General features: G+C 45.1%; 1 protein-coding gene across 1 annotated transcript in view; it reads right to left on the reverse strand.

Moving 5' to 3' along the window:
- Positions 1-1076: 1076 nt before the first annotated feature.
- FBP2 (fructose-bisphosphatase 2) overlaps positions 1077-24380 on the reverse strand; it is a 40186-nt gene continuing 16882 nt past the window's right edge. Inside the window, exons 4-7 of the mRNA XM_082656516.1 lie at positions 23037-23177; positions 13688-13825; positions 8907-9026; positions 1077-5636 (exon numbers count right to left, since the gene is read on the reverse strand). Coding sequence (XP_082512642.1) covers positions 5442-5636; positions 8907-9026; positions 13688-13825; positions 23037-23177 — 594 coding nt within the window. The 3' untranslated portion in view covers positions 1077-5441. The remainder of the gene's footprint in view (positions 5637-8906; positions 9027-13687; positions 13826-23036; positions 23178-24380) is intronic.

Below are 24380 nucleotides of genomic sequence, written 5' to 3' on the forward strand. Positions count from 1 at the left end.
ACCAACTCAAAACACCCTGCATGAGTTGGGCCTTTCTTACCCCTCCAGCCTCATCTCTCACTACCCTCCTCACACTCTACCCCCCACAGCCATAATGAATTACCAGTTGTGCCCCCAATAAATCATACTCTAACCATTGTCAAATCTTTGCCCATATGTCCCCTCACCTCTAGGGCTCATCCCTGTCACTTGTCTTCTCCGTCCTCCCTAACCTTCTCCTGACAAGCTTCTAGTCCCACTTTCAGGCCTCAGTTTAAACGTCATTTCCACTGGGAAGCCTTGCCTGACTCCTCACTTCTGGAGTGGCAGCTCCTTCAAATGGCTCCAAAGCAAACACACAGTACTTTATCCCCAGAGTTACACGTGTGTCCCATCCACCAGGCCTGAGCTCTTTGAGGGCAGGGATTTTGTCTGTCTACTTCACAGCTAAATCCCTAGCACCAGGCATGGTACCTGGTTCATGTGTGTGTGTGTGTGTGTGTGTGTGTGTGTGTGTGTGTGTGTGTGTGTGTGAGAGAGAGAGAGAGAGAGGAAGACATGCAAGGAAGCCAGTGAAGAGACAGATGCAATGAGAACTCTGGGGAAGGAGGCACATATAATTACAGAAGTAGGTCTTGGCAGACTGCACAGAAGTTATAGCCACTAGTGAAATGTGAGGGACTGGATCATGTAGTTTTGTCATTTTAAATTTTATTTTATGAAAGTGGCATGGCGTCATATCTATTTGCAAAATGCCCTTTTCCCCTATGATTATAGCTTGGTCATCTTTCCTCGTTTGTACTTCAGATTGTGATGGTTAATTTTATGTGTCAACTTGGCTAGGCTATGGTGCCCAGTTCTTTGGTCAAACACTAGTCTAGAAGTTGCTGTGAAGATACCGTGTAGAAGTGATTAACATTTACGATCAGTTGACTTTAAATATTTTTCTCGATGATGTGAGTGGGCATGTAGGGAATGAAAAATTCTTCCCTACCTTCTTAGGGTGTCTGGCCTGCCTAAGAATTAAACTGACATAAGCCAGATTAACAGAAGAAAATCATACACATTTTATTAAACTTTACACGTACATGGGGACTTTTACAAGAGAATGAAGTTCCAAGGAAGTGACCAGAGCTGAAAGCTTTTATACCCTTTAGGCAAAGAAATGATAAATTTGTGAAAAAATGACAAGACAAAGGGGTTTGGCCTAAGGGCAGTAATTGTGGGGAAGTGACTAGAAGCTGTATATGGGGGCAGAGGGGTGCAAAACTAGTGGAAGATGAGGGTTATTTTAGCAGGTTTGTTCACACAGATCCATTTCCTTGTTGACTCCCAGTCTCTGGTGACAAGCATGTATTTCTCTTCCTGCTACAGGGAGGGCACATCTCTCATGGGAAATTTCATAACCTGCTTTCAGGTAGAAAGGGCAGATCAGAAAGCTCTTCCTGGATCTGCTGATTCTCAAGTGCCTTCAGCTCAAAATAATCAACATGCCAAAGGAGCACATTTTGAGACGGCCTGTCCTCAACCCCTTCGGCCTCTTCCGTCAGCTGAAGGTCGTAAGAGCAAAACTGAGGTTTCCCTGGGAAGCAGGAATTCTGCCTCAAGGCTGTAACATAGGGGCTTCCCTGGTGGCGCAGTGGTTGAGAATCTGCCTGCCAACGCAGGGACACGGGTTTGAGCCCTGGTCTGGGAGGATCCCGCATGCCGCGGAGCAACTAGGCCCGTGAGCCACAACTACTGAGCCTGCGCGTCTGGAGCCTGTGCTCCGCAACAAGAGAGCCCGCGATAGTGAGAGGCCCGCGCACCGTGATGAAGACTGGCCCCTGCTCGCCGCAACTAGAGAAAGCCCTAGCACAGAAACGAAGACACAACACAGCTATAAATAAATAAATTTATTTAAAAAAAAAAACAAAAAACGACTGTAACATAGGTGTGTGTGTGTCCCCTATCGGCTCTGTTTCTCTGGAGAACCCTGACTGATACACAGACCCACCTTATAGACCCACCCACCATTTCCTACCTTCCCTCTATATCTTTCTCATTTGTATTCTCTTCCTCAGTAAAAAAAAAAAAAAAAAAAAAAAAAGCGATTAGATTCCATTTCATGAAAGTGAAGCCAGCGAGTAAAGAACATGTTAATTCTCATCAGGTTAAAAAGAAACAAAAGACCTTAGGGTGCTAGCTGATATATTTCTTTCTGTCTGCGTTTGTCTATTTTGATGTTAAGAATGCCTTTGTATAAAACTATTTAAGGTATTTATTTCCATATTCATAAAAGACTGGAGTGGGTTTGTAAGTCCCAACTTATTTAAACTGCTGCACAACAAATCAACTATCTCCCTACAGGTGGACATTTAAATTGCTCTCATCTTTTTGCCATTACAAGCAACACTTAATTTTTAAAAGACTAATCTAGGCTGTTTTATACATACCAAAGTGTAGGACTACTGGGCCAGAGGGGCTGTCCATTTAAACAGAACTGCCAAATCGCCTTCTCAGAAGGCTGTCCCCACCATCTGTCTCACCAGCAGAGGGAACGGGGTCATTTCCCTGCATTGTTAGCACATTTGATATTTTCAGTCTTCATTGTACCTTGCCAATCTGATAAGTGAAAAGTGATGTTATTTCACTTACATTTCCCTGATCATCAGGGAGTCTAACCATCTTTTCACATGTTTATTGACTGTTTGTGTTTTCTCTTCTGCAAATGGCAGCGTTATATCCGTAGTGTATTTCTCTAGGATAGTTTCCTTTTCCTCTCAATATGCATAATTCTTGATGTTCATTTTTTGTTATAGGTTACAAATATTTTCTCCTAAGCTATCAATTGTCTTTTAACTCTGTGGTGTATTGTTTTTACTTTGATATATTCACATCTGTCTTTCCTTTATATCTTACGCTTTGTGTCTTTTGGTCCCGTTTAAGGTCATAAATATATTCTTCTTTATCTTTTTGCCATACCTTTACAGCTTTATTATTTATGTTTAATTCTGGAATGCATCTGCAACATGTTTGCAGATCTATGTTTTGGGTTGTTGTTTATTTTTTCCCCCAAATGACTAGCTTATTATTCAAACACCAGTCATTCATGTCCCACTGATTTGAAACACCATGTTTTCTTCTTATTTTTAAAGAGTATCTATTAAAATGCTTCTTTCCTTTTGATGTGTTAATGGGTCTGCCCCCCAAGCTGTGGAAGCTCATCTGCCCAAAATACAATAGAAACCAGTGAATGGTCCCACCTTCCCCAAGTGGGGCCAGACCTGTAGAGGGTCCTTTGGGGGCTGCTGGAAAATGGAAAGAACAACTGGATTTCTCCTGAGATAGACAAAAGCATCTAAACTGGGAAGGCAATCTGGAGGGAAAGAGAAACCAAGAGGAAAGGGATTCTCAGATCACTTCGGCCAGAGAGCCCAACTTCTTTCTGAGGGTCTTTCCAGACCCTGCCTATGAAAGCACTGGTCACCCAGGCACCATTGCACCAATGCTCTCAAATCTTTGATATGTAGCCACTGAGAACAGAATGCGAGTCCCATACTCTTCCCTAGTTTCCCGTTCTTAGATTTGAGGTGCAGGGACCAAGAGTCTCAAGCTTGAAGAAGGGAAGTGAGTGAATGGATCTTTCCCTGAGCACCTACCACATTCATCAAAGCAACACAGACCATGATTGAAGTTGCTATCATTCACCTAGAAATCCTTCCCCTCCTGGCTGTGTAGTCCTGAAACCATGTGCTCACTGGATCAATTTATTCCTAAGAAGTGAAGACTTCAGTTTGAATCTTTGAGATATAAGTTTCTGATGAAATGTCTAATGAAGCATTAATAGCCCATTGGTTAGAATCAGAATTTTTCCTAGAAAATCTTTGTGTTTTGTGGAGGAAGATGAAAATTTTTCGATTACGTATTAAATTTTACTGCTTCTGTTACTGCTGCCAAGCAGAGGTGGACTGAGGAACACTACTGAATCCTGAATTATATCCAAATTGAAATCCATCTTTGGGTGGTATGAACCACCTTGTCCAAAGCTAAAGTGGGAAAGGAATGTTTCTTCCCACGGTTTCTCCTAGCCCCCACCTCCCCACCACTGCCTTTTGCTTTAATCTAATGCATTATTTAATGGATTTTCTTTTTTTTAATTAATTAGTTTATTTATTTTATTATTTTTGGCTGCACTGGGTCTTTGTGGCTGCCCTCAGGCTTTCTCCAGTTGCGGTGAGCGGGGGCTACTCTTCGTTGTGCTGCGCGGGCTTCTCATTGTGGTGGCTTCTCTTGTTGTGGAGCACGGGCTCTAGAGCGCAGACTCAGTAGTTGTGGTGCACGGGCTTAGTTGCTCCGCGGCATGTGGGATCTTCCCAGACCAGGTTTCTAACCTGTGTCCCCTACATTGGCAGGCGGATTCTTAACCTCTGTGCCACCAGGGAAGTCCCTAGATTTTCTAATATTGAATCATTCTTGAATTTTGGAGTTAAGCCTGATTTTGTCCTGATGTATCTTTGTTTTAAATATTTCTGGATTTGTTTGTGAATATTTCATTAGGCTTTTTTGGCCTCCAGGTCCATAAACATATATAGCAACTGTTGGGAAAGCAAGCTGAGATTTCTGATGTATATGCCACCCCGTCCCAATCTAGACATAATTTGGACAAATGAAGGGTCATTAACCAGTGCACTCTGGTTAGGGCCTAGGATAGATTAAAACATTTCCTGAAAATATTAAAAAGGAAAAGTCAAGAGGTTGAGAAAAGTAGGTATTAATTTTTAAATATTAATTCCAATTAGCATGTGGCTTTGTCAATAGGTGACCACATTTTTCTATTCAAATAGTTGTTGGTTATCCAAATAATTGCTCCTAATAAAGGCTTGATCCAAAATTTTAGAATTTAATACCCATGAGATTTCTAACTCAAAACCTATCCACAATAAGACAAAAACTTCTAAGAAATTAAGTCAGCCGTTTATATATTTAAATATATATAATGTATATATTTATATACCTTGAATATATATAAGTATATATAATAAGTATATATAAAAAATAAACATATCTATTTTATAAGAAAGGAAATTAATCACTATAGGACTCAGACACTAGGTTCAAATTTTAAGCAAACCAAGACAAATTCTTAACTGATCTCTGTCCCTTTGGCCCACAGGTGAATAGCTGCTGATTACTTGGGCTGCTAGACTTAGAATCACAACCTTATTTGCCACTGTTCATGACAGAAGACAAATCAAAGTTGTTCTTTTCACACGTGGGTTTTATTTTTAGCCCTTGACACTGACCACAGACTCGCCTCTGGCTTCTAGACTTATTGTGAGCCCTTGGCTTCTGCTCCTCTGGATGTGATCTGGTGGATTTGCCTTTTGTTTCTCATCACCGGCATTCACTCACCTATCATTCATCTAGGGTCCTTAACAAGGTACCACACAAGGAGAAGAGGGCTTGAGGGGTCAGACTCACTACCTGCCTGCCTGGTTTTTCTGTACACAGGTGAGATATTCCTGCACGTCATCCGGGGACCCTAGAATGAGGGGGACTCGTTGGTGAATGGCCTCAGGCTTCACGTCCAGCACAGGCTGGGTGCCTGTGGTCGCCATGCCTCCTGCCTGCTCGATGATGTAGGCCACAGGATTGCACTCATACAAGAGCCGGAGCTGCGGAGGAACAGAGTCAGGTGGACAAGTGTTGCAAGTTGTCAAAATTCCCAAGCCACGCCCCTAAAGCTCCACGAGGAATTCCGATTACTCAACTGCTGTCTCATTAGTGCGAGTGCATTTGCGCATCTCAGCGGAGCTGGCTGCCCAAGCCCTACACTCTCCAGGAGGCTGAGTGCCTCCGCTGATGCTTACCACATATGCCTTTGGGGACACCTCTGGTCGACGTCTACCTGTCTTGTGACCTTTATGCTTATGAAAGCTTGGCCTTCTCACTTGGGAGTATGAGATCAAGGTATTCATTTCTCTCTGGTTCCGCAGTGAGGTCAACTGATTCTGCGGGGCCCGGTTAGGAGCCTCTATATGCCAGGCCTTATGGCCAGTCAAGGGTCTAGCTTGGATGGGATCGGAAGGTCACCTCGGGAGTGCTGGCCAGTCTCTCAAGATAACCACAGTGTCCGGCATCGTGGGGAGGAACATCTCAAGTGTCGACTTGGCCGAACAGTTTGCTGGTTTTAAATGGCCTTTCCTTTTGGCCCCTTAGACTAAGTTAGTTAACTCTCTCGTTGCATGCTCTCCCACAGAATCCTGTGCTTCCCCTTTCATAACAGTCCAGACTCTGAAGTTTGTTTAACATCTGCCTTCCTCATTGGATGCCCTCCCTTGAGGGCAGGGGAGGGGTCTGCCAGGTTGGTCTTTGTGGCATCTCCATTCCTAGTACTGCCTAACATGTAGAGAGTGTCCAAACAAGGCTACCGTGTACATTGCACAGGGGCTCCCAGTGGAGGGCAGAAATGGGGGTGGGGGAAATCAGCCTGCACCTTTGTTTGCCAGGCCAGGTACATGTGTCCAGGGCCGAGCCTGTTCTGAGAAAGAAATGCCTTTCTAAAAGGCACTGTGAGAACTAGCAGGTGTCTGTCCTGTGTCCAGTTAGAATATGGTGAATTGATTTGAAATGGGCTGACTGAATGTCCTTTCTGGGTCTACTTCTGTCATTATGTTCTGACTCCCTCCCCATCCCCTGACCCACAGCGGACACACACACACATCACATTAGATTCAGGGTGACATTCTAGCTGCACGCTCTGACTCAGTATCATACTATCTTCTCCTTCCTTCCCCCATAGGTACAAAATCTGTAGTTAAAAAATTTTTCTCCTTTTCTGCAATGAGCTTTCAAAGTGGTTGATCTAGCTCTGTGCAGCCTTTTTCTTTCCATTCTTTTCTTGAAATGCGTTTGTTAAAACTACTTGGAGAAAATAGTTATATCTTGTGCTGATTTTTAAATTATTGTTATTTCAAAGAGAGGAACAAAATATCTCCAATCTGGGTTGGAGAGCCACGCATCCAGGAGAAAGTAAATTAAGACTGTAGAGGGCATTTGTTGCCATTTTGGGAAAACAGCATACCATGCTTTTGTTTGTATCATGTTGATTCAGATACAATAAATAAATAAGTAAACAAATCAACAAATAAGCACAGCATTCTTGCATAAAGCTTGTCTCCGAGGCAAGGTTTGTTCTGACCTTAAAATGCCATTGTTGTAGTAAACGCATCTTAAAACACAATGTCCGGATCTTCATGGTACCTTGACCTGCAGGCCATGCAATCTATTTTTTTTCCACGATTAAAATCTACACTGCTCTACAGAGACAAGCGCACATAGGAGGAGAACCCAACCACGCACCCACACACACAGATGTGGACACAGAGACCTTGAGAGCTAAAACATGGAGGTCAGAAACCAATGATACTTTCAATGTGGTGCTATGAATATAGATCTATATATGCAATTATACATGCTTATGGAAATGTTTTTATAATTATATGTGGATATTTTAAGACTCATTTTAAATCATCTTAATAATTAGTAATGATTAGTCTTAATGTTCTCCCCGTTGGAAATGCGTTCGTGACAAGAGCGGTTCTACTTAAGAATATCCACATTAAAAAAAAAAAAAAAAAAAATAGTGGGGCTTCCCTGGTGGCGCAGTGGTTGAGAGTCCGCCTGCCGATGCAGGCGACACGGGTTCGTGCCCCGGTCCGGGAAGATCCCACCTGCCGCGGAGCGGCTGGGCCCGTGAGCCATGGCCGCTGAGCCTGCGTGTCCGGAGCCTGTGCTCCGCAACAGGAGAGGCCACAACAGGGAGAGGCTCGCGTACCCCCCAAAAAAAAAAAAAATAGGGGACTTCCCTGGTGGTGCAGTGGTTAAGACTCCACACTTCCACTGCAGGGGACGTGGGTTCAATCCTTGGTCGAGGAACTAAGATGCTGCAAGCTGCGTGGCGCGGCCAAAAAAGAATTTCCACATCTTCTACTCTATCTCACTTAATACTCCGTAACACTTTGCTTTCCTCCAGCACGTTTTGTGCAGATTTATCTGTGACTCTTAGTTCAACCAGCTAATACAGGTGAGCTAAACACTCATGTGAAGAAAGATGTCTGACATACCAACCTGCATATTAAAATCTCCTCTCTGGTCTCATGTGCTGTGTTAGGTTCCTTACCGTGGCTTTGAATCTGGCATTCCAATAATTCAGGTCGCCCATGCTGAGAGACATATATACATGTGGCTACTTATTAGTGTGTCAGAGAATACGACAGGGCTTTGTCTGGATTTGTCTACCCACCTATGATTCTGTGACTGGCTAAAAATCAGGCACCTTGCCATGGCGGTGTCTATTCAAAACAGACGCATTGGGATCAGAAAGTTGCAGTGAGACCTTCCAGGAGCTACCTTTCCAGAAATATTGAATGAGTTCTGAGCAGAACTGCTTAGTCTGGACTTTGGGAACTCTCTATGGAATTTTTGGGTAGACCTCAGATCATCGTGAACCCCCTGAAAACATATGTAATGTGTATGTTTACGTGTAATTTTCTTCTGGGAAGTGGGTCCATAAGTTTCATTAAATTCTCAAAAGGGTCTATGATGCAAAATCAGTTGCTGATGAAGCTAAAAGATAGACACAGCATTGGGAAAGTGGGAGATGAACACAGCTGACTCACAGTGAATTGAGGGGCGTGAGGCCCGCGGAAGTGAAGGCCAGTGACAATCACCAATAACAACAACTTCAGCCACCTCCTTCTCCACACCTTCTACCACAGCCTCAGAATTCACTAATGGGATAGAGACTTCATTTCTCTTCCACCTGCCCACTCGCAGACAGACATGCCAAGGACAGGGCAGTAGCCAAAAAGCAGGCATGATGAGAAAGCGAATTCTGACTGGTTCCCTGAACGGGTTCAGCCAGCAGACAAAGGAGAGTTTACCTTGCCCTTCGGATTTTTCTGGTTCGCTGGGTACAGGAAGATCCCTCCATAGACCAGGGTGCGGTGCACGTCAGCCACCATGGAGCCCACATACCTGGCCCCATAGGGAGCACTGCCATCCTAGAAGGCAGAGAGGAAAGAGACAAGATGCAGTGAGCTTAGCAATTACTCAGCACCTGCGTCAGGTCACACATCCAGCTGGTGCGACCTCTGCATTCCAGGGCCTCCTTCTTCCACCCACTAGCTTAGGAATTGAAAATATTATATAACTGAGCATTCCATTCATCAGGAGCCCCCAAACCTCAACTAGTGATTGGACTCATTAAATGTTGGACTACTTAAAGTGAGAGACAGTATGTGTCCTAAGACAGAAGCTAACAAGAAAAAAAAAATTTTTTTTAAAGAAAGAAAAAGGAAGTACAGACAAACGCCAACTGTTTGGCTGTTCCTTGAATCTCCTCCTTGGCCCCCAGAGTTCAGAACACTTTTCAGCTTTCTGAAAACCAGATTCCCTTGAACCATGACAACTTTTGCACTTAGTGTAAGCAGTGTTTATTCACTGGCAAAATTATTTTAAGGAGCCTTAGAAAACATGCAAAGAAATACAACAACTTCCTTATAAACCTCAATTTCATTAGTCATGTAATGAAAAGAATATTTGTTCTGAAAAAAACAAAGTTCATCATTTCCCTCAAGTAGGGCATGTCAGGTAAGGCACGACTATCTGATGAAATGGTTTGGGCAGGTTTGCTTTTCCTCATTCAGCGACCCATCTGAGACTTCTGTGTCTAATCTAATAATTCTCTGACAGTGCAGGGAAACACCAAACTTCCTCAGGGCAGATATCCAGTGTTTTGGGTGGCATCAGCCCTAATAAAATGCATTGATTTCATAAGCATTTATATTCAGAAGCCCCTCCATCAGTCTGTGACGCCCTTGGGGAAAAGACTTCCTGCTTGATCTTGGCATTCCCTGAGCCCAGCCTGGTGTGAGGCAACAAGTACGTGCTGGGAAAATACCTACTGAATTTCATTTACGTGAGATTTCTTGAAAGCACTACTCAGGTTGTTACCTTAAAAATTACATGGGAGGTTTTGCCTCCTCCATTTTATTCACATAATGATACTAAGTATATAAAACACCTTCAGATGCCAATTAAGAGACTTCTCAGTAGGTAAGAGAACACAGGTCTGAATTAGACCAATGGCCATAAGGATGAAGAAAATGGACTAACTTGAGAGATATTTAGGAAATAGAGTTGATAACACCAAGTGAATGATTAGACATGGGCATAAGAAAGAGGTAATCCTCTCGACTCATTCCCCGAATGTTGCTGGGAATGAGCATGATGGTTGAGGCAGTATGGATCAAGAGAAGAAGAACCACGAAGGAGCAGAATTGGGGGTGTATGTTTAGTGGGGGGTGGGGGATAGGAGCGTCAGAGTTGGACATGTGGAGTTCTAGGTGTCTGAGGAGCAAGCAGAACTGAATTCCATCAGAAGAGACTGGATGAGTTCACCCTGGCAGGATACCAAGTGTGAGCTGAGAGGTTTGTTTGGAATAAAGTCCTGTACCAAGCTTGAAGGGCAGGCAGAAGTGTGGAAGCCAGTAAAAGAGGCTAAGAAGATGATTAGGAAGGTGGACGTAAAACCAGACACAAGGCCAAGGAAGGGGTAAACAGCCCTAAATGCCATGGAAAGGTCAGGTAACATAAGGTGGAAATATGACGCTGGATTTGGCAACACAGAAAAAAGAGGATTATAAAGGGCAGACAATGGAGCAAAGAGGGTTAAAGAGGGAATGACAGGAAAGAAAAACTTTAAAAAAAAAGGAAACATCCTTCCAACTTCTGGGTATTTGTCCTAAAAAACTAGGAAATAGAATCTCAAAGAGATTCTCCATACCCATGTTCACTGCAGCATTATTCACAATAGCCAAGAAGTGGAAGCAACCTGAGTGTCCGTTGACAGATAGGTGGATAAGAAAATGTGGTATATACACACAGTGGAATATTATTCAGACTTGAAAAAGAAGGAAATCCTGTCACTTGTTACAACATGGATGAACCTTGAGGACATTATGCTAAGTGAAATGAGCCAGTCACAAAAAGACAAACACTACATGATTCCACTTACCTGAGGTATCTAAAGTAATCCAGCACATAGAAACACATAGGAGAATGTGGTTACTAGGGATGGGGGAGGGGAGGAGGAAATGGGGAATTGTTGTTCAATGGATGTAGAATTCCAGCTTTACAAGATGAAAAAAAGCCCTAGAGATCTGTTGCGCAACAGAAGGCTTAGATTTTAATCCTGGCTCTACCAGTTAAATAAGGTCATCTTTACTCAAGTTACTGAATAAGGAAGAACAAATCTGACTCCATATTGGATCTGTTTATTTTACTTTAACCTTTGTATTCTATTGCTTTTGCTACAAATTAAGAATGCTGCCTCTAGGCTGAAATATACAGGACAGCCCATTCTCAAGGCTCTGACCTTCAAAGGTCACTTTTCCATTCATATAGAGATAAAAAGTTGCAGAACAGAGAATAACATTTGTCTTGTTGTAGATTTACAAGAACATCCTGACTTGACCTATGTTGACAGCTGCAAGAACAAAGATTCTGACACCAAGAAGTCTGCAACAACCAGTCACACCCTCTTCCCTTTTAGTGTAAAAGAAGCCTGAATTCTAACTCAGGTAAGGTGGTTCTTTGGGACACTAGTCCACCATCTTCTTGGTCTGCTGGCTTTCCCAATAAAGTCGCTATTTTTTGCCCCAGTAACTCATCTCTCTATTGGCCTCTATTGCCATGCAGCAAGCAAGAAGAGCTTGAACTCGGTCACATTACTTGACTGTTCAGGGCCTCAATTTCCCCATATGTAAAATGGGGACTGTGGTATTAACACTTATCTTGTAGTCTGTTGGAGAATTGAATGAGTTAGTACACAACAAGCACTAGGAACAGTGTCTGACACAGTATACACTAGCTACTATTATCATGACTCATAGAAGAGTGCAGTCAGGGATAGGAGAAGCTGCTACTGTCAGGAGACAAACAGCAAAGGAGGACTGCTCCTTCCACAATGGCAGAGGGTAAGGAAAAGTGCCTGGACCACTTCCCATCTCCCAGGGGTGCGGTGTGTGGGAGAATGGCAGCCGGAACACAAAGATCCTGCAGGGAAGCAATGGCCTCAGGAAGAATGAGGTGTGGGAGGAGCACTGCCTGCTCACACTCGAGAGGGGCTTCCCGAGGGCAAAAGTACAGGAGAGGGGGCTTCCCTGGTGGCACAGTGGTTGAGAGTCCGCCTGCCATTGCAGGGGACACGGGTTCGTGCCCCGGTCTGGGAAGATCCCACATGCCGCGGAGCAGCTGGGCCCGTGAGCCGTGGCCGCTGAGCCCGCGTGTCCGGAGCCTGTGCTCCGCAACGGGAGAGGCCACAACAGTGAGAGGCCCGCGTACCGAAAAAAAAAAAAAAAAAAATTTATGTTTTTTTTTTCATACGAGTTTGGTTTTTCAGTGGTAAAATATGTATCTTCCTTTATGGGTTCTAGAAGAGGCGCATTTTAGTTTAGAATGGGAACCACCGTGAAATCATCTCCAAGACTGGGAACTTGTAAATAATTTTGACTTTATCAACCTCACAATTCATATCCTGTTACTTCTGCCCTTAAGATGTCTAACAGGTTTGTGCATGACAGCAAAGGAGAGGTACAGGAGACTGCACTTCTAAGAATTTTGCTTAAAGAACAAACAGAACAGAGAAAGAAGAAAACTCTCTAAAGCTTCCGTTTGAGGCAGCAGAGGCAGGTCCCAGCACCCTGTTAACTAACTGCTCTGCACCCTCTGGAATCCTGAGCTTTTTCGCCCTGGAGCTCGTGAAGGGCTTCCCGGGATAGCCAAGCTGGCACATCACACCACTGCTTTCCCAGCCACTTCCAGTGTAGGTCAGACTTCACATTCTTGATCTGAAAATGCTCTGACTCCTTCCCACACCTGTCTTAAAAGCGCTCTTTGTACGGCAGACATACATACTGGATTGTTTGGGCTATATTTTTTGTTTGTTTGGTTGTTTTTTTGTTTTGTTCTTTTTTTGCGGTACGCGGGCCTCTCACCGTTGTGGCCTCTCCCGTTGCGGAGCCCAGGCTCCGGACGCGCAGGCTCAGCGGCCATGGCTCACGGGCCCAGCCGCTCCGCGGCATGTGGGATCTTCCCAGAACCGGGGCACGAACCCGTGTCCCCTGCATCGGCAGGCGGACTCTCAACCACTGTGCCACCAGGGAAGCCCGGTTTGGGCTATATTAATAGCCACATGAAGTCCAGGACTCGGTGATCACACTGAGAGCCAAAGACCTTCCTAAAACTTGGAGTAAACAGCAGGCCTTGATATTAGAGCATAGGAATGGTACTTTTAAATGTAATTATTCCACCTAAATACAATTAAGTGACCAGAATCAGCACAGGTGGTAGCTGAGCAAAACATGACAGGGGAGATGCTCTGACCTGAAACTCTGGATTTTGAAATATTGGCCTCTCCCTTCTTCATAGACAATTTCTCCTGGAAAAACTCACCTGGAGAGTATTATCTATACTACGTAAGTTTTAGCTATGAAAGACTTTGATTGCTTATGAAGAAAGTCAGAGTTTGCCATTCTCATACGGTCCGGAGCCATAAACAGGGGCATCAACCTCTTTCAGCCAGGCCCCGACAGCCATCCCCAAAACAGGAACCCACTGAGACAGCATTCCCCCTGCTTCTGCCTTAGCTTTCTTCACTCACCTCGGGAAATTTCTTTTTCTGCACATATTCTGTAGTGGCGGCGTCAAAGTACTTGGCATAGCCCTCATTGAGGCTGTAAATCTTTCCTTTGTTTTTAATCTTGACGTCTTTTTCCACCAGGACAAATTCACCAAGAGCCTAGAAAGGTAAAAAGAAACACCAGGAAGAAGAGAGATACCAGGAAACAGAAGCCAACAGCACACACCAACAACCAGAGAACAGTAGAAGATGTGGGTCTGCTAAAAGAACCCTGGGGTTTGCCGGGTCCTCTGCAGCCTGCCCAGTGATGTTTTGATGAGTTGTATAAAGAACAGTGACAATATGGAGTCTGCACAGGCAGCTCAAGCAGTGATATAACAAGAAATAAAATAACTCAAAGGAAAAAGAGGGAAAATTTCCTTTGTAACTTTCACCGTAGCTAGGTTACTCATTTGTAAAGAACCTAGCTGTATTTATCCCCCAAGTTCTCACCCCCGGTTAATTCCTAATGTTTTCAGGAAGATTTGGGCCATCAACAATGAGAGGAAAGAGTTACTCAAATGGGATTTGTCATGAAAGTGGGGGATGCAGTTAGACCACTAATTTGTGGTCCAGTTATTTTTCTTTAACTTATTTATCCTGTATTTCCTATAATGTTTTTGCCATCCTCTTCCACATTCAGTTCAGCTTTTTTTTTGGGGGGGGGCAGGCACATGGTGAGGCACGTGGGATCTTAGTTCCCCAACCAGGGATCGAACCTGTGCTCCCTGCATCGGAAGCGTGGAGTCTTAACCACTGGACCGCCAGGGAAGCGCCCAGTTATTTTGTTTATCTTAACGACTCAATGTTGGAAACCATTCAAAGTTCCTTGTATCCCAACTACTCTTATATGGGTAAAGAGAAATCCCTTCAGTCAGAAACTGTATTCGCTCAGCATGAGGAACAGTTGATAAATGGTTTTTTTTGTTTTTTTTTTTTTTTGCAGAACGCGGGCCTCTCACTGCTGCGGCCTCTCCCGTTGCGGAGCACAGGCTCCAGACGCGCAGGCTCAGCAGCCATGGCTCACGGGCCCAGCCGCTCCGCGGCATGTGGGATCTTCCCAGACCGGGGCACGAACCCGTGTCCCCTGCATCGGCAGGCGGACTCTCAACCACTGCGCCACCAGGGAAGCCCGATAAATGTTTTTTAAATCCTCAGAATTAGAGCGCTGACAGTCTCATCCCTAGGAATGTACTTAGCTAGCTGCAGATTCACTTTGAAAGGCTGGATGTCTCTCTAAGTCACTAGGAAGAAAATCAGACCCTGGAAATCTAATCAGTTTTGATTAAACTTTGAAGACTGAGAAAATAAAAATCCCCCATGACGACAGCTCGCAGCTAGAAGGCTCCGAATGAACGTCTACAACACTCCCACAAAGAGACAAGGCCACACTGACCGTGTCTGAAATAAGACAACGATGAGGATACTCAAATGCAAAAACAACTCAACACGCCTCTCTTCTGCCACATGTGAGGTATGAGTGCTTCTTTACCACTGAATCTCTACCGTCACTTTAAACTTCCCACCTCCTACATACAAACTGAGATACACCATCAATCATCGTACCCGCATCTAGACAACACCCAATCCAGAACTGACCCTCTCTTTCCCAAATACTCCTTAGAATCATCAAGCAAAACCCCAAGGGCTATAATAAGCCCAAGCCAGTCCCCTCGTAGCACAGTGCCTCATGGTTCCTCCAGAGTGCCTTCTCCCCTGCTAGTAAACCAGCTTCTTATGTTGCGGGGAAGTACTTGATGGTCTCTGGATCATGAGCTTTAATCACTTACTCTGGACATTGGTTGCTTTGGAGCAGCTCAGCATGGAGTTCCACGTCCTAAAAGTACCCGAACTTCCTTTGAATAATTAACTTTTCTCATTGGAGGCCAGTCTAAGAAGACTCTAAGCTGGGCCTCCTCTAGCCCAAGGTCAGGCAACGGACTGAGCTTAACAAATTACATACCCCTTCCTGGCATTTGAAACCTGAGGAGAGACACAGCATCAGGGGTGGTGTCCAGACCAGACAGGCTGTCCTGTGGGACCGTTCCTGTGAATCCCGCTTCCCAGACCTGCCCATCTCTAGCCTGGGGCCTGAGCTTTCCCATTAATACAGTAAGTCCTTTACTTAGTTTAGCCAGGATCCTTTTCTTTTTGTTTATCAGCAAAGATCAAAGACAGATACTGTTGTCTAAATAATGTCTTCTCTTACTTATCCACCCCAGGGGCTGTGGGTGTAGACACTCAGGCCCCTGGAGAGTTGTTCCCTATTGTGGGATGGAGGAACTGGCTGTAGAGCCTTACTCTAACCTGGAAAATAAATGCCTTTTTCTGACTGTGTGATCACTGGCACCCACTGAATATTAAAAAGGCCTCCCACAGGGCTTCCCTGGTGGCGCAGTGGTTGAGAGTCCGCCTGCCGATGCAGGGGACACGGGTTCGTGCCCCGGTCCGGGAAGATCCCACATGCCGCGGAGCGGCTGGACCCGTGAGTCGTGACCGCTGAGCCTGCGCGTCCGGAGCCTGTGCTCCACAACGGGAGAGGCCACAACAGTGAGAGGCCCGCGTACCGCAAAAAAAAAACCAAAAAGGGCCTCCCACAGCTTTGAGAAGAGGGTACCTGATTATCAGGCACCATATCCTTGTCACCCAGAAATGATATCTGCTATTTGTAAACAAATGCCTTGTCATTGTGGCTTATACCACAGTTGAGAGTTTGGTTAACGTGAGGCGGTCTCTCCGTGCCTGAACAAAATGTGTGCTCTGACGAAATCAAATTACCAGCCCTGCAAACTCACAGATCAGTTGCCCCACCAAGGAACTCTGGCCTGTGAGGCCCTGCCTGAGTAACCTGCTGGCCACCCTCTATGGTTTTCTACCTGTGACAATTGCCATAAGCTGCTTCAACTTGAAGTCAACCTTTCAAACTGGTCCTCAGCTTCATACACTGCGTCCTTGCTCAAGTGTCCTTTGTAGTAGGGCGATGTGATGCAAAGGGTTTTCAGGCTAATAAAGAGAGCTCAGCAGAGAGCATGCTATGGTTCGTCTCTTCTTTCTGATGTGTAATCAAACTGTCTGGCCTACCTGTATCCAGACTGGGCCCCCCTATCGTGACCGAAGGTGGAAAGCATGAGCTGTGTCTCTAGAATCCTTCAGCTGGCCCCCTGAGCCAAAGGCACCTCCCTACTACCCGTAGAACCACTTCAGAATGTTCTTGGAGATATTTTGCTTGTAATCGAGAAAGTTTATTCAAAATTGTCTGGTATGATAGTTAAACACAAAACTGCCTGTGAATTGGTGTGCCAAGGCCACTTCCTCTGTGTGTGCGTTTATGTGTGTTTATGTGTGTGTGTTGCGGGGGTGGGTAGGGGAGGAGTCCCACCCATACTGTTAAGGAAACCACTGACAGAAACCGCCTGCCCTGGTCAGGTACCATAGTAACCACTTGCATGGGTTATCTTACAACAGGAGGTCCTGGTAAGGAACATGGAACTAATAAGCTACCGCCAACCAGAAGAATTCGGTAAAGGTCAAAAGGAGAGAGGAGACCCCAGTCCATATATATATCCTACCAACCTCCCAGAATCCTTCTTGGTTGAGCAATGCAGGCACCACCAGGAAGGACCCTCAGTCAGAGACAACCCCGAAACTAATCCCATTACCATAAAACCCAAGACTGTGAGCCACGTGGCAGAGCAGTTCTCCTGGGTTCCCTTCCCCTGCTGCTCTCCGCCTGGGCGCTCCTTCCCAATAGTCTCTTGCTTTGTGAGCACGTGTCTCCTTGGACAATTCATTTCCAAATGTTAGACAAGAGCCCATTCTCGGGCCCTGGAAGGGGTCCCCCTTCTTGCAACCATTCAACCAAGCAATTCTCGGACACCAGCAGTGTGTCTGAAATTCAACTCAATTCTGACACTATCTACACAGAGATAGCATCAAATTCTACAAGTGAAGGGTTCAGTCCTAGAAGTCTGCCTTCTCCCAAAGTGGGGACACTTCAGACGCCAGTTCCAAACCCAGGTTGTCACCTGTAATTCTGACCGGCCATAAATCAGAGGTTCTCAGGATGAAACTAAGCAGGGCCCTGTGGGGCTCCCAGGCATAGAGGCCTTTCTGTCCCCCATTTCTTACAGGCAAGACTCCAGCCTCCGTGACTTTCCGTGAGTTCCAAAGGGCAGATTCGAATAGTTGCTAATTAAGAGAGGAGCAGCCATGAAACCACCTAAGGTAAGATAAAAGGGACCAGAGAAGCTCATCAAGATTAGGAGACCTGACCACCTGAGACCCTGCACAACCCTAATCTTGTCAGCACCCCCACCCTTTTGAAACTTTACAGAAGAAAGAATGCAAGACTGTTACTGCCTTGATCCTTATCACATACCTCTGACCTGGAGCCCAGACTATAAGACCTCTCCCTATTCCCCAGGGTGGGGGGCACAGTGCTTGAGGCGCTAGCCTACTGTGTTCCCTCTTTGCCTGGCAAAGAAATAAAGCTTTCTTTCTTCTCAACTCTGTCTCCATATTTCTGTTCAGCAGCAGTACGCAGGAAAGCCAAGATTTTGGCATCAAGGACCTCTTTCTCAGGGCAGTTAATTTGCTACAGTGGCTCCCAGAACTCAAAGAAGCACTTTACTTACTAGATTACTGGTTTCTTATAAAAGTCTATAACTCAGGAACAGCCAGATGGAAGAGACGCACAGGGAAGTGGTGAATGAAGAGCTCCACTGCTCTCTCCAGGCTCACCACTCTCCTCAGTCTCAACCCAGAAGCTCTCTGAACCCAGTCCTTTGGGTTTTTATGGAGGCTTCATTATACAGGCATTATAGGCATGATTGATTAAATCGTTTGCGATTGATTCAACCTCCAGTCCCTTTCCCCTCCTCAGAGGCCAGGGGGTGAGATTGAAAGTCCCAACCCTCTAATCACGTGGTTGGGTCCATTGGAAACCAGCCCCCATCTTTAGGAGCCTTCCAGAAGTCACCTCATTACCATAACAAAAGACCCCTTTAGCACTCTCAGCACTTAGGAAATTCCAAGGGTTTTGGGAGCTGTGAGCCAGGAACCATGGATGAATAACAAATATATGAGGAATATATTTTGGTCATCTTGAAACCGTGCACCTCAGATTGGACCTTGAACCCCTGTGCCAGAACTCGAACACAGCCTAAACCCAGATTGGGACTTGAACCCACACTGCTAGGACTCAAACCTGGCCAAAACCCAGTCTTCCAACCGAGATCCCACACCTGGTTTCAGGACTTAATGAAGCTCATGTTCTTGATGTCTCACTGCAGAAAGAATTCAGTGAGTGACAAAGTGATAGGTAAGAAGTGGATTTATTTAGAGAGAAACACACTCCACAGAGCGTGGGCCATTTCAAAAGGTGAAAAAGGAACCAGGGTATGGGGCTGTCAGTTTTTATAGGAGTGGGTAATTTCATAGGCTAATGAGTGGGAGGAGTATTCCAGCTATTACAGGAAGGGGCGGGATTTCCAGGAATTGGGCCACCGCCCACTTTTTGATCCTTACGGTCAGTCTTGGAACTGTCATGGCACCTGTGGGTGTGTCATTTAGCTTGCTGATGTGTTACAGTGACCATATACTGAGGCTCAAGGTCTAGTGGAAGTCGACTTGTCCGCCATCTTGGACCCATTTTGTTCTAATCAGTTTAAGTCATGTCCTCGGGCTATGTCATTCTTTCAAAGGTCGTGCCCTGCCCCCTTCCCTCCTGTTTCAATCTGAATGATCAAATTTATTTTTTTCTTATAAATCACAATTATCGGGCTTCCCTGGTGGCGCAGTGGTTGGGGGTCCGCCTGCCGATGCAGGGGACGCGGGTTCGTGCCCCGGTTCGGGAAGGTCCCGCATGCTGCGGAGCGGCTGGGCCTGTGAGCCGTGGCCACTGAGCCTGCGCGTCCGGAGCCTGTGCTCCGCGGCGGGAGAGGCCACAGCAGTGAGAGCCCTGTGTACCACAAAAAAAAAAAAAAAAAAAAAAACACAATTGTCACAGCCTGAGTGTGACTCTTGGCTCCACTGCTACTAGCATGACCTTGGGCAAGTTACCCTCTCTGTGCCTCACTTTCCTCGTCTGAAAATGAGAATAATAGTAGGACCTACTCTCACAGGGCTGCTGTGAGGCTTAAATACATTAATATATGCAAGTTGCTAAGAACAGATACCTATCCACCACTTAATAAGCACTGTCTAACTGTCAGCTACTATTCTGAGAGTATTATTGTAGCAGGGAAGAGCTAAATCAGACTCCATGTTGATCTGTTTCTTTGACTTTAACCTTTGATTTTTGTTGCTTTTGTTATTATAATCATACATAATGGCCTGCCACAGGGAACCCTTACCCTGTGCCTGAATGTTAAACTAAAGTGCCTTTGCTTAGCTCACAGGGAGATAATCTGACCCTGACCACCTGTGAATGGCTGCACAAAAGAAGAAATTAACACATCACCTCCCCATGTTGGCCAAGACAGGCAAAACTAATGGCCTCTTCACTTCCTCACCTCCTCCCAGTCTCTGTTGTATAAATGAAAGTAGCATCCAGACCCCAGTAAGATGGTTTTTTGGGGACCCTAACCTGCCATCTTCTCGGTCTGCCGGCTTTCCAAATAAAGTCGCTATTCCTTGCCTCAGCACCTTGTCTTCAAATTTATTGGCTGTCATGCGGCAAGCAGAACAAGCTTGGGCTCAGTAACATTATTTGTGAACTACAGATTCCTGCTTCTATGAAAATAAGGAGAAATTAGAGCATCAGTAAACCGACACAGCAATGCGTTTTGCTCTGATGGGTTTATATGTGAAAAATTTAGACTTTAAAATGTACCAGATGGACTTCCCTGGTGGTGCAGTGGTTAAGAATCTGCCTGCCAATGCAACGGGACACGGGTTCAAGCCCTGGTCCAGGAAGATCCCACATGCCGCGGAGCAACTAAGCCCGTGCACTACAACTACTAAGCCTGCACTCTAGAGCCCGCAAGCCACAACTACTGAGCCCACGTGACACAACTACTGAAGCCTGTGCGCCTAGAGCCCATGCTCCGCAACAAGAGAAGCCACAGCAATGAGAAGCCCACGCACCGCAACAAAGAGCAGCCCCCACTCACCACAACTAGAGAAAGCCCACGCGCAGCAACGAAGACCCAATGCAGCCAAAAATAAATAAATAAATAATTTTTAAAAATAATAAATAAATATTAAAAAAATAAAAGATACCAGATTTCCATACTCTAAAGTTTAGTTTTTTAAAAAATAAATAAATAAATAAATAAAAATTTTAAAAAATAAAAGATACCCTATTTCCATACTATAAAGTTTAGTTTAACTGTTTTGAAATTTGTAACCCCCTTCCCTCCACTCACATGTGAAACAGGAAAGAAGGGGGCAGGGCACAACCTTGAAAAGAATGACAGCGCCATTGAGGACACAACAAAAACTGGTTAGAATCAATTAGGCTCAAGATGGCAGAAGACTTGACTTCCAGTGGACCTTGAGCCTCGTATATACGCTCAATGTAATACACCAGCATATGCTAAATGACACACCTACCAGAACCATAACAGTTCCAAGGATGACCATAAAAGGCCAAAAAGTGGGCAGTGGCCCAATTCCTGGAAATTTCTGCCCCTTCCCCAAAATAGTTGGAATAACCCTCCCACTCGTTAGCCTATGAAATTACTCAGCCCATAAAAAGCTAACCACCCCATATTTCCGGGCCTCTTGCCTTCTGAGATGGCCCTCTGAGATGGCCCACACTCTGTCTGTGGAATATGTTTCTGCTTTGGCCACTCTCACTTTCCAAGACAACCCCATGTCCTGCGGCCATTCTCGCCTTTTGAGGCAGATTCTGTGCATGGAATGTGTATCTCTCTAAGTAAATCCACTTCTCACATATCACTTTGTCTCTCACTGAATTCTTTCTGCGATGAGACATAAAGAACCTGAGACCTGAGACCAGGTGTGTGATCTCAATTAAAAGACAGTTCAAGTCCCAATCTGAGTTGTGCGGTTTCACATGCACCAGCATGTAAAATCCTGAAATGTTTGTCTAAAATGTTTGTTTGATCAGTGCATTATCTCCCTCCACTGCCTAGAATGGTATTTGGGGACACACTAGATGCTCAATAAACATTTGTAATTTCAAATTAAGTTGAAATACTGAACAATAGCTTTTGCTTCACAGAATACTGGAAATTTTGAAATGGACTTTGGTCAAAATTATTTGAGGGCTTCCCTGGTGGTGCAGTGGTTGAGAGTCCACCTGCCAATGCAGGGGACACGGGTTCGTGCCCTGGTCCGGGAAGATCCCACATGCCATGGAGCGGCTGGGCCCGTGAGCCATGGCCGCTGAGTCTGCGCGTCCGGAGCCTGTGCTCCACAACGGGAGAGGCCACAACAGTGAGAGGCCTGCATACCGCAAAAAAAAATTTGAGTTTTCACAGGACCTGATTATATTTAGCAAAGTAGTTCACAAGTAATAAGCAAAACATCCAGCATTTAAAAGAGAAATTCTGTAAGTTACACATATTTTCCAAAATTTCTCCTGAACATTTTTAATGTACATTTGCCATGAAGGCTCACCCTTTATTTTTGAACTCTTGTGTCTTTATCCAATTATGTCGTCCTCCAAACAGCGTCATGCTATCATATTTTTCATCTACCCAGAGGTTGTGCTTCTTCCCCTTCTGAGCATTTTCTCATTGTGGAAAGTGTGGAGAACAACACAGAATCTGATAAAATAGCTTTCTACCAGTCACTCCTCCCATTGGGAAGAACATGTGTATTAGGGGAAGTCCTCCAAACTGGTGTCCAGTAGGGTAGCCACTAGTCACATGTGGCTATTTAAGTTAATTAAAAAGAAATAAAATTTAGAAACCCAGTTTCTTAGTCACACTAACCACACAGCAAATGTTCAATGGTCACAGGAAGCTAGTAGCCACCGTAACAGACAGTACAGATTACAGCACATAGCCATCATCACAGAAAGTTCTAGTGGATGGTGCTACTCTAAAGAATCCATGCTTCTGGCTGGAAATTGGCATCATCGGGATTCTTAAGTCATTGCATTCCCATAAACCAAAGAAACTGAATGCATTTTTTCGTCATAAATTCCTTAAGAACCGGGCCTGAGTTGCTATGATTGACTTCGTAGAACCCCTCAAATGCCCTCACTTGAACAGAGGTTCTTAATGTTTTTAGATGATTCTGTTGGTTCTCCAAACTAGACTCTCTGGCCCCAAGAGCAAGTATTAGGAATGACTAGGAAATTATCTCAGAGGACAGGAATTAAAGCACAAAGGCCCATACTGTCTTATTGGGTACCTACTGGGTCAAGCATGAAGAGGTCCACTCCTTGCCCAGTGGAAAGAGCCACCAGTGTTGCACTTCCATAGAGAGCATAGCCCGCGGCTACAATGTTGCGGCCAGGCTGCAGGGCGTCCTTTTCAGAAGGCTCATCCTCTGAGGTCTGCAAAAGAGAAAAGGGAAACATTACTGTCTCTGGAGAGAACCCTTTGCCAGAGGCCTGCATTTCAGATCTACTTGAACCACTGGAGGAAACGCAGTTCTAGAATTTCAAGCCACAACAAATGCATCTGGAGGAAACGCGTTGCCATGTTAATGAATGGTTCTAGCTGAACCATTGCAAAGGCCATTCTTGGACTTCTCCCTGTTTTCTGAACGTATTTGTCTCCATCCTGCCAAGAACAGCACCCCAAAGTGCTAAAACTACACCTTCTCTTAAAAATCATAACCCATGCTCCTTGCTGATTATAACGACCAAGGTCATTGAGCTCTGATTTTGTGCAGTACCTCATTCTACATACACAACAGCACTCCAAGGTAGATACCGTTATGACCTCCATCGTTCAGATGAAGAACTCAGAGCCTGAGCGACTGGATAACTCACCCAACATCAAGAGGAGCTGGAGTCAACCCAGGCATCTGGGCCCAGAGCTCGTCACCGTCCATGCGCTGCCCCTTGAAGACACTGCCCCTGTCTGTCCCCAAGTCTACAGTTCTGGACGTTTTCTTGAGGAAGCCTCTCTCTTTGGCCAGCAGCACTAACAATGACAATGGGAATGGGAATTCAGAGAGACGGGGCAAGGCAGGCATGCTGACGAAGGAAGAGCGAATGTCATTGAAGGAGGGGCAGAGCCACACCTGAGACTGGATTTCACAACCTACTTTTCGAGGTATCTCTTGAAGGGCTCGTCCCTCCCTACTTCCTTGTGCTCAGAAAGGCAAGGAGGGACTTCTCTGGTCGTGCAGTGGTTAGGATTCCGGCCTTTCACTGCCGTGGCCCGGGTTCAATCTCTGGTCAGGGAACTGAGATCCCGCAAGCCGTGCCGCGCAGCCAAAAATAATAATAAAAAATAAAGTTTTACCTTTAAACCTGGAATCTATTTTGAGATGATTTTGGTATAAAGTATAAAGTTTAGGTTGAGTTCTTTTTTTTTCCCTCTGTGGATATGCAGTCGCTCCAGCATTAATTGTTGAAAAGACTCCTTTTTCCATTGAATTGTTTTCACAACTTTGTCAAAAGCTGTTAGCCATAAATTGTGTGAAACCATTTTTGGGTTCTCTGTTCTGTTCCATTGAACATTAGTCTGTCCCTCTGTTAATATCATACAGTCTTAACTTTTAGAATAACCTTATCTATATCTACAAA

This window comes from Grampus griseus (genome assembly GCF_964374135.1).
Source record: "Grampus griseus genome assembly, chromosome: 6".
Classification (NCBI taxonomy): Eukaryota; Metazoa; Chordata; class Mammalia; order Artiodactyla; family Delphinidae; genus Grampus; species Grampus griseus.